At 40.6% G+C, this 10,281-nt stretch overlaps 1 protein-coding gene across 6 annotated transcripts in view; it reads left to right on the top strand.

Moving 5' to 3' along the window:
* Nucleotides 1-9,380, top strand: part of ppip5k2 (diphosphoinositol pentakisphosphate kinase 2) — a 98,008-nt gene extending 88,628 nt beyond the window's left edge. For all 6 annotated transcript variants that reach the window (XM_060908556.1, XM_060908559.1, XM_060908560.1 and 3 more), the window contains 3 exons: nt 3,859-4,002; nt 4,109-4,216; nt 7,784-9,380. In XM_060908556.1, the coding sequence (XP_060764539.1) occupies nt 3,859-4,002; nt 4,109-4,216; nt 7,784-8,340 (809 nt within the window). In that variant the 3' untranslated portion in view covers nt 8,341-9,380. The remainder of the gene's footprint in view (nt 1-3,858; nt 4,003-4,108; nt 4,217-7,783) is intronic.
* Nucleotides 9,381-10,281: the final 901 nt, after the last annotated feature.

Here is a 10,281-nt window from a genome sequence, read left to right on the forward strand (position 1 = left end):
TGTTTTGTTTGTTTTTAATCTGCTTTTCTAAATGGGTCAGTGTTTCCCAGTATGTTCTGTGGTAAGTGTTAATTATGTTTAATTTACCCATTTGTATCTTGTTTTGTTTTGGTTCCGATTGTTGACGTCTTGTAGAAGTCCGCACCCTTATTTCTGGGTTTTGGTCAAAATTTTTTGACGTTTTACTAAATTCCCAACCCATTTGTTCATCTTTGTAGCAGTAGTGTAACATTTTGTGTGCTTTAGCAACACATTTATTCTGTTTTATTTCACCATTAAAGTTCTGATATACATTTCATCATGTACATCTCAGGTGAGTGAATTAATCATTTAATTGTACATACAGTTACATTAATTACACAAAGGTCGTAGTCTTGTATTTTTATATATTTATAGCACCAAACAGGCACGGTTTATATCATGCTGAATGTTAAAATTTTTATATTAAAAATATATTTCGGTCAGATGTTTCTTTATTAGGTTTGTAATATTTGCTGTATATGAACCACCATCAGTATATTCCAATAAATGCAGCGCCCTTGTGCAGTGTGGTATTACATAGTGTGTTATAAAAATCAATCGGGTAACACAGGTCTATGTTAGTTGTTTGCATCCCCGCCCAACAGCAGAAAATTTGATCACTTCCACTCATAGATACTCTTAACCAATCTCGACCAATCCCACCCACTTTGACATACACTCCTGACCAATCCTGAGCTTTCCTGCACATACTCTTAAACAATCCCAACTGCTCTTGCAGACACTCTTGTCCAATCCTCCCCGCTCCCGCAGATACTCCTGCCAGACACTTGACTGATCCCACCCGCACTCGCAGTTACTCTTGACCTATCCCATCTGCCCCCACAGAACGTTTGACCAATCCCGCCGACGGTCGCAGATTCTGCATGACCGACATCACTCACTCCTGCAGTTATTTTTGTTTGTACCTTCCCATGATATTTTCTAATGAACTTAACTTACTGTAAGCAAGTAATTTAAACTACAGCCTGACCAGGGTAAAGCACTCACTGGAGATTAATGAATGAACATGGCAAACACCTCATCATGTCCAATAGGCTGCCATGTTAATTAACGTGACCTCTTTTGTCCCAAAAGAGTTTAATCTGACTGCCGCACACTTCTAGTCTGTATACAGGAGTAAAATGGCATAATCATCGAAATAAGCATTTATGGAAGGCATCAGGTAGTTTGTTCTGGGAGAAATGTTGTTCTTCTTGCTTTAAATTTAAACTGGTTTTCAGCTCGTTTGCATATTTCCATGAAGCTTCTCCAGTTCCTGCAGTTGTGGACTGATATTTATTCACTGATGAAATGAGCTTAATGCTGTCAGTTATGGATATTGTGATGTCTTATTGGTGTAGGTCTTTATGTACAACCCCGATTCCAAAAAAGTTGGGACAAAGTACAAATTGTAAATAAAAACGGAATGCAATGATGTGGAAGTTTCAAAATTCCATATTTTATTCAGAATAGAACATAGATGACATATCAAATGTTTAAACTGAGAAAATGTATCATTTAAAGAGAAAACTTAGGTGATTTTAAATTTCATGACAACAACACATCTCAAAAAAGTTGGGACAAGGCCATGTTTACCACTGTGAGACATCCCCTTTTCTCTTTACAACAGTCTGTAAACGTCTGGGCACTGAGGAGACAAGTTGCTCAGGTCTAGGGATAGGAATGTTAACCCATTCTTGTCTAATGTAGGATTCTAGTTGCTCAACTGTCTTAGGTCTTTTTTGTCGTATCTTCCATTTTATGATGCGCCAAATGTTTTCTATGGGTGAAAGATCTGGACTGCAGGCTGGCCAGTTCAGTACCCAGACCCTTCTTCTACGCAGCCATGATGCTGTAATTGATGTAGTATGTGGTTTGGCATTGTCATGTTGGAAAATGCAAGGTCTTCCCTGAAAGAGACGTCGTCTGGATGGGAGCATATGTTGCTCTAGAACCTGGATATACCTTTCAGCATTGATGGTGTCTTTCCAGATGTGTAAGCTGCCCATGCCACATGCACTAATACAACCCCATACCATCAGAGATGCAGGCTTCTGAACTGAGCGCTGATAACAACTTGGGTCGTCCTTCTCCCCTTTAGTCCGAATGACACGGTGTCCCTGATTTCCATAAAGAACTTCAAATTTTGATTCGTCTGACCACAGAACAGTTTTCCACTTTGCCACAGTCCATTTTAAATGAGCCTTGGCCCATAGAAGACGTCTGCGCTTCTGGATCATGTTTAGATACGGCTTCTTCTTTGAACTATAGAGTTTTAGCTGGCAACGGCGGATGGCACGGTGAATTGTGTTCACAGATAATGTTCTCTGGAAATATTCCTGAGCCCATTTTGTGATTTCCAATACAGAAGCATGCCTGTATGTGATGCAGTGCTGTCTAAGGGCCCGAAGATCACGGGCACCCAGTATGGTTTTCTGGCCTTGACCCTTACGCACAGAGATTCTTCCAGATTCTCTGAATCTTTTGATGATATTATGCACTGTAGATGATGATATGTTCAAACTCTTTGCAATTTTACACCGTCAAACTCCTTTCTGATATTGCTCCACTATTTGTCGGCGCAGAATTAGGGGGATTGGTGATCCTCTTCCCATCTTTACTTCTGAGAGCCACTGCCACTCCAAGATGCTCTTTTTATACCCGGTCAGGTTAATGACCTATTGCCAGTTGACCTAATGAGTTGCAATTTGGTCCTCCAGCTGTTCCTTTTTTGTACCTTTAACTTTTCCAGCCTCTTATTGCCCGTCCCAACTTTTTTGAGATGTGTTGCTGTCATGAAATTTCAAATGAGCCAATATTTGGCATGAAATTTCAAAATATCTCACTTTCGACATTTGATATGTTGTCTATGTTCTATTGTGAATACAATATCAATTTTTGAGATTTGTATATTATTGCATTCCGTTTTTATTTACAATTTGTACTTTGTCCCAACTTTTTTGGAATCGGGGTTGTAAGTTTAGTTGGAAAGAAAAAGAAACCATCACTGTGATCCATATCGATGAAGAAATCGTGATGTGAATCTGTACTGGTTTTGTTTCTCCTATCTTGGTGCCTTGTTAATGATGGGTATCTGAGCTTAGGCTTAGTTTATTGGCTTTTGTTAATAGGGACCGTGCACAACTCCGCTGTTGCGCCAGAGTTAGCAATGATCTAATTTTCATCTAAATATTCAGCTTAACCCCTTCAATGCCCTTGGACGAGTCACGTACGTCATGAAATCTTTTACCGCTGTGCCTTATGACGTACGCTACTCGTCATAAACGCCTCCTTTTATGTACCTTACATGGCACATTATTTTGACTTTACAGTGGCACATGTGAATTACAGTCAATGCCTAAAACATTCTTCCGTCGTAAGGCACAGCGGTAAAAGATTTCATGACGTACGTGACTCGTCCAAGGGCATCGAAGGGGTTAAATATTGGCTTTAGGCATAATTAACCACATTTGGACAGAGAGTTTGCGTCTAAGATTATTGATCCTAAGCCTCAAATGGTGTACTACACAGTATCTGAGATTTACAAAGTGCATGTAAGGTAAGTAGACCACCATTCTCACTCTGTAGCATCATCCTGGCTGATGATGATGATGTAGTTAGAGCTTCTAGTGAGTTGTACTTTGTGTGAGCCATCTGCTTCCATTCTGCCCTCCTCAAACTCACGTTTGATGGTGCTGTTGCTCTGTCATTCTCTCAGGAACTGGAACTCCATATCTGTGTGTTTGCCTGGATGTATGAGTCGAATGCTAATGTTCACTTCAGCTTAACTGCCAGCGTTGTGAATGCTTAATAAGTGTCTGCTGTATTTCATTTAAGGCTTTGAGTTATACTCCATGGTTCCTTCCATCTGCCCGCTGGAGACCCTCCACAATTCACTGTCTCTTAAACAAGTCGATGACTTCCTCGCCTCGATTGCCACCTCCCATGATTCCTTGCTGGAATTGTCTACGTGCTCACCAGGTAATTTTTTTTTTTTTAATGAGATTTTTCTTTGAAAAATCTTTTGCTTTTGAGATTCCTGTCTCCCTACCATTTTTAAATTCTGCGTTCATTGTTTGTCCCTCAGCTGTTCAAGGGAAGAAAGCTCCTTTAAACACGTACACTCCTGCGAAGGTTTTACCGTGTCCTTTCACTCAGGCTGCATTAAAGAAGTCACCAGAGCGCACTTCATCAGGTATGTTTAAATAATAATATTCAATAGGCAAGATGGACAGCAGGGGCGGCACGGTGGTGTAGTGGTTAGCGCTGTCGCCTCACAGCAAGAAGGTCTGGGTTCAAGCCCTGTGGCCGGCGAGGGCCTTTCTGTGTGGAGTTTGCATGTTCTCCCCGTGTCCACGTGGGTTTCCTCTGGGTGCTCCGGTTTCCTCCACAGTCCAAAGACATGCAGGTTAGGTTAACTGGTGACTCTAAGGCCAAGTTTACATTAGACCGTATCTGTCTCATTTTCTTCGCGGATGCACTGTCCGTTTACATTAAAACGCCTGGAAACGCCAGGAAACGGGAATCCGCCAGGGTCCACGTATTCAATCCAGATCGTGTCTGGTCCGGTGCTGTGTAAACATTGAGAATACGCGGATACGCTGTGCTGAGCTCTAGCTGGCGTCGTCATTGGACAACGTCACTGTGACATCCACCTTCCTGATTCGCTGGCGTTGGTCATGTGACGCGACTGCTGAAAAACGGCGCGGACTTCCGCCTTGTATCACCTTTCATTAAAGAGTATAAAAGTATGTAAATACTGCAAATACTGATGCAAATACTGCCCATTGTGTAGTTATGATTGTCTTTAGGCTTGCCATCCTTCCACTTGCAAGTGGTAAGTGACGCGCATGCCCAACATGCACTGAGATCTCACACACAGCGGCTCAGTCCCGAATCACAGCTCGTGCACTTCACTCGCGCGCTCTGTGAGCTGCGCAGGGCTGGAGTGCGCACCCTCCAGAGGGCACTCGCTGTTCAGGGCGGAGTGATTTGGAGCGCAGGATGCCTGCGGAGCCGAGCGTATCCGTGTATTGGCGTTGCTATGTGCACGCGAATCGTGTATTGGCGTTGCTGTGTGCACACTAATCGTTTTAAAAACGTTAATCTGATGATCCGCTGATACAGTCTAATGTAAAACCCACCTAAATTGACCGTAGGTGTGAATGTGAGTGTGAATGGTTGTCTGTGTCTATGTGTCAGCCCTGTGATGACCTGGCGACTTGTCCAGGGTGTACCCCGCCTTTCGCCCGTAGTCAGCTGGGATAGGCTCCAGCTTACCTGCGACCCTGTAGAACAGGATAAAGCCGCTAGAGATAGTGAGATGAGAAGATGGACAGCAAAAATGCTAATATGGTTACAGCTAAGCACCCAACTGTTTCGGATTTGAATTCTTATTTGAAGTTCTGAACATAACAAAAACCCTTTGTTTCTGCGATATATTTGGCGCAGTAAGGATATTTACAGTAACAGGAACTATCGTCAGGCTGTAAAGACCAACAAACACCACACTAAATGTATAGAAAGCAGATGTCTTTACCTACCAAATAAAGAAAATAAATATATGACAAATGGGTTCCCTAACTCTTTGACTAACAAAAAAAAACAAAAAATGGACAAAACAGCAGCCAAGTTAACAAAGCCAGTTACTTGGACAGTATATACAGAATATTTACACAAAGCAAATGATATGCACTCAGGCAAACAAAAGACAAAGGGGACAGCTTAACTTTAGATTACATGAACAAGTGAAGAGTCATATACAAAACTTCAAACTAAATCGCAAATTGAGTGAGCACTAGATTGCTGATGTTCCCTCCAGCGAAGAATCCGTGAAGTAACACAGCGGCACCTGGACAGGACACGTAACAGACAAACACACACACACAGAAAAAGGGAGGAGCATTATAATCTTGTATTTGATTTTTAAACTTCAAAAAAAAAAAGATTTGCTCTTGAATCATTGTGGCAGTGGTGAACTCGTATTTATTGTAATTATACCAAAACAAGGGCTGTACAACGTAACAAAACAAAAGACAGTGAAATACAAGTTATGTGTGATGAACAAACGGAAGAGGTTTATTTTTAAAGTGCAAACTATATTTAAGCAGTAAATAATAAATCCTATTATTAACTCGTATTTAATGAGGTGAGGAGATGATCTGCTTGTGTAACACAGTATGATGCAAGGCTTGCGTGTGGTGTATTTGCTTCTGTATGCAGATATGGTCCGCTCATTATTAAAGGAGATACGCAGAACCTTTATTTTTTAAATGCATTTCTGAGTGGGTAGTATATCCAGCCTTGACGCTTGTATGCTGCATAAATGGGAATAAAAAAATAATATTTTTGAGAGCTAAAATCAACTGCAAAGTTGGCATTCGAGCTGCCCCGCTGAGCCAGCCAGCCCTGATTGCGTGACGTCACTGTGGGAACCAGTTTTAAGGCTGAGGCCTTTGACAGCTATAGACCAAAGTCATATAAATAAAAATTTATGGTGAAAGTAAGAAATCCCGTTACCGACTTGCTCAACTAAGACCGATTTGACTTCACTGATTGTGGGTTGACTCTCATTAAAACAGGATAGGTGTTATAACTTATGCAACATACTGTACATGTACATGCATGCATTTTCACTGATAAACCGTAAAAGGCTAATTAAATAATCAGATGAACTGAGACGATTACATTCTGAAGCAAATTAAATAATCTTATACCGGTAACTTAAACACACAATACAAGTTACATGTATTAATCTAAATTCAGGTAAACAACGAGTGTTTTTGTTGTTTTGTATCCAAATGAGAGTCGCATCTTACCCGTCTGTGTTCTTGCTTCTTGAAGGCCGACCTTGTGGCCGATTGTTTTGAAACAATCTGACTTTCAGTTCTTCGTTCATTCGCTTCTTCCACGTAAGGGCGAGATATTGCTGCTGAGGCAAGCATATCCAGCGGAGAAATCAGACGGCTGGTCCACTCATTCTCCATTTTCTCCATACTGAGTACTCCGCCATTACTGCTCGGCTCAGGCGATTACTAAAACACGGGACGGGACTTCACCGGTTTTAGCAACGGCTGTGGGGAGGTCACTGCCTGAGCGATAATATGTCACGTCCCGGGTTATAGCAACAACCCTCGGCTCACACTCTGGGAGAACTGGTGCAACTGAACTTACTTTCCTTTTCTTTTGTAGTATTCTTTTCCTTTAATTGTTGGTACCGCACCCTCTTTCAGTATGGGCTTATAGCCAACGCTCCTCAACAAATCGGAGGTTTCATACGAGTCTTCAGTAAAATGTGCAGAGCAGAGGAGAGACCACTTCGTAGGTGCCCAACGTGCCCGTGAACTTCTTGCAAAACGCTTCCAAATCTTTGCAGTTTGAACATTCTTGGGCCATGAACGCAACGTAAATCCACCTTCTGTCGTGTTGCTGCACCCGCCAGCAACACATCTACGTGGCATGGCGATAAATTAGCTCAAAATGGAGGATCGGCGTTGCAGTCAGCTCTGTGTTTTAGTATAGCGCAAATGGCGATGAGACCGATAGACAAGGTCATTCACTCAGGCCGCTACCTATATGAATCACTTTAATCGTAAAAATTACTATATTATTGTTAACGCTTAAAACTATTCCTGTGCCATTCTTGAGGTCTCAAGGCATTTATAAACAAAGTTAGACCATGGTTCTGCGCATCTCCTTTAATGTTATTAATGAAGGGGGCCAATAATTCTGGAGTCGACTGTATGTATTTTCTTCTTCCCAGCCAGCAGAAGCTCTCCTTCCAGAGTCGCCCGATCGAGCAGAGCTGGTGCCGAACAGCGCGGTGCCATTGGAGACGGAGCATTACAGCAGAGGTCACCTCTGCGATGTACAGAGAGCAACACACCTGCTAAGCCCAACACTGCAGAACACACTGCCGTTAGCATCCTGGTCTCCTCTCCACCAACATCCTGTAAAGCCCAGCTCCACCCAAGCTACCAGGAAACCCAGGAGGACAGTATATCCACTCACACTCGGACCTGGACAGGATGCTGTAGAGTCTCATCCCAACTCACACGTCCACACCCAAATGTCACTAAAGCACATCAGGTATCGTCCAGTGACAGCCATGTTCATATCACACCAAAACAAACCAACGCAGACGAAACTCCGAGTGGAGCTGAAGCTGTACACAAGCTCACCAAGCAGACTACTCAAGAGGAGCAACATGAAGGCAAAATGCAGCCATGTTCTCCAACACTAGTCATGCAAAACTCATCAGCAACTGCGTTAAAAGACCACAAAGCCATGCTTGATTCCACGACACTGACCAAACCTTGAACTTCACTGAAACAGTGATGATCAGATCGCACAGTTCCAATAAACTACCACATAGTGATTCCTGTCTGAAAGAAATCACAGTTTAACAGTAGTATAGCGGTAGTACAATCTGTGAACTATTAAACATACTCGTCTTATCAATACTATCGCAGGCATGTAATATCCATACGAACGCAGACGTGTAATATCAATACTAACAGACGTAATATTAACGTATCCTGTGAGCATGAGTGTACACTCATGAATTTATTTCTCAAATTATGTATATTTGAATGTAAACCAGATGTATACAGTCATATTGGCTCCATTTCATCGTAGTCTATTTTAATTAATTCTGGTCATGTAAATAAGCAGCACCTTTTAGATATTATCAAGATCCAAAGTAAAACATCATGAAACTAAAAGCTCTATTTTTCACATATCTTTGATCGCTTACCACAAATGTGTATTGTATTTTTCCTTCTCATTTCGCTGCAGATGAGATGTCTGCCTCACGGTCATATTTGGGAAAGATATTCTTCATCAGTTTATTCCATCCTACCCAAACATGATTGTGTATATACCCGTATAAATGTATGTATATTGGGAATAAACCTCAGTGGAACCCCTGTTATATGTGACATGTATGTTTTGTTAACGTTCTGATAATTATATATTATAGAAATACAGGGTTTTTCAAAAAAAAATTATATTATTTGAAATGTAAATATCCCAGAAACTACATAGTCTAGGCATATGAAACTGATCATGCTTATTGTTGTTGAGCAATATAAGATTTATTCCTCAAAATTTGAATGAGAAATTCAAAGGTATGTGGATTCCATGAATGATTTCACAAATTTTCGACTGTCTTTGAGCACACTCTAACACACAAAGCGCCTTTTCCACCGAATGGCATTTCTGTACCTAAAAAGATAAAAACAAAAAACATTAAACATAAAATTTTGACCCGTTTCCACACATGCTGTTAAAATTCGAGGTCAATTGAACGAGAATTGGCAAAGTTATTAGATTGTGAAATGATCTCAAATTTTTTGAAACACCCTGTATAGTAATGTTTCCAGTATTTTATGTGCTGTTATAGCAGGTTTAACAAGTTGTTTAGTTTTGTCATTTTAAATATGATTAAACTGGACCAAGAAAAGGTTTCACAGAACGAGAAACCTTATTTTTATGTGACTGATAATTAAATAATATTGGCTGGCGTTGAGTGGTATATCAGATATACTCCATTCAGCTAGCATGATATTGATGGAGTCGAAGATGAGTTCAGTATCATGCGAGCTGAATGAAATGTATCTGATAGACCATGAAAAAAGCCATTATTATTATTATTATTATTATGCATACACATTCGATGGAACAATTATAGATTTTACAAAAAGTTAAGAACAGGGGTGTACCTTAGCAATATTGAATGCTGAATTTGATCGAATGTAATTCAATTTTCTGTCAATCCAGTGTACATGTACAACGTTCTAACAATAAAAATGGTACAAGTCCAAAAAGCCTGAATAACAACCCAACTCCTACAGTAGTGCTTGAAAGTTTGTGAACCCTTTAGAATTTTCTATATTTTTGCATAAATATGACCTAAAACATCATCAGATTTTCACACAAGTCCTAAAAGTAGATAAAGAGAACCCAGTTAAACAAATGAGACAAAAATATTATACTTGGTCATTTATTTATTGAGGAAAATGATCCAATATTACATATCTGTGAGTGGCAAAAGTATGTGAACCTCTAGGATTACCAGTTAATTTGAAGGTGAAATTAGAATCAGGTGTTTTCAATCAATGGGATGACAATCAGGTGTGAGTGGGCCCCCCTGTTTTATTTAAAGGAACAGGGATCTATCAAAGTCTGATCTTCACAACACATGTTTGTGGAAGTGTATCATGGCATGAACAAAGGAGATTTCTGAGGACCTCAGAAAAA

The sequence above is a fragment of the Neoarius graeffei genome, chromosome 25, assembly GCF_027579695.1.
Source record: "Neoarius graeffei isolate fNeoGra1 chromosome 25, fNeoGra1.pri, whole genome shotgun sequence".
NCBI classification, from domain to species: Eukaryota; Metazoa; Chordata; class Actinopteri; order Siluriformes; family Ariidae; genus Neoarius; species Neoarius graeffei.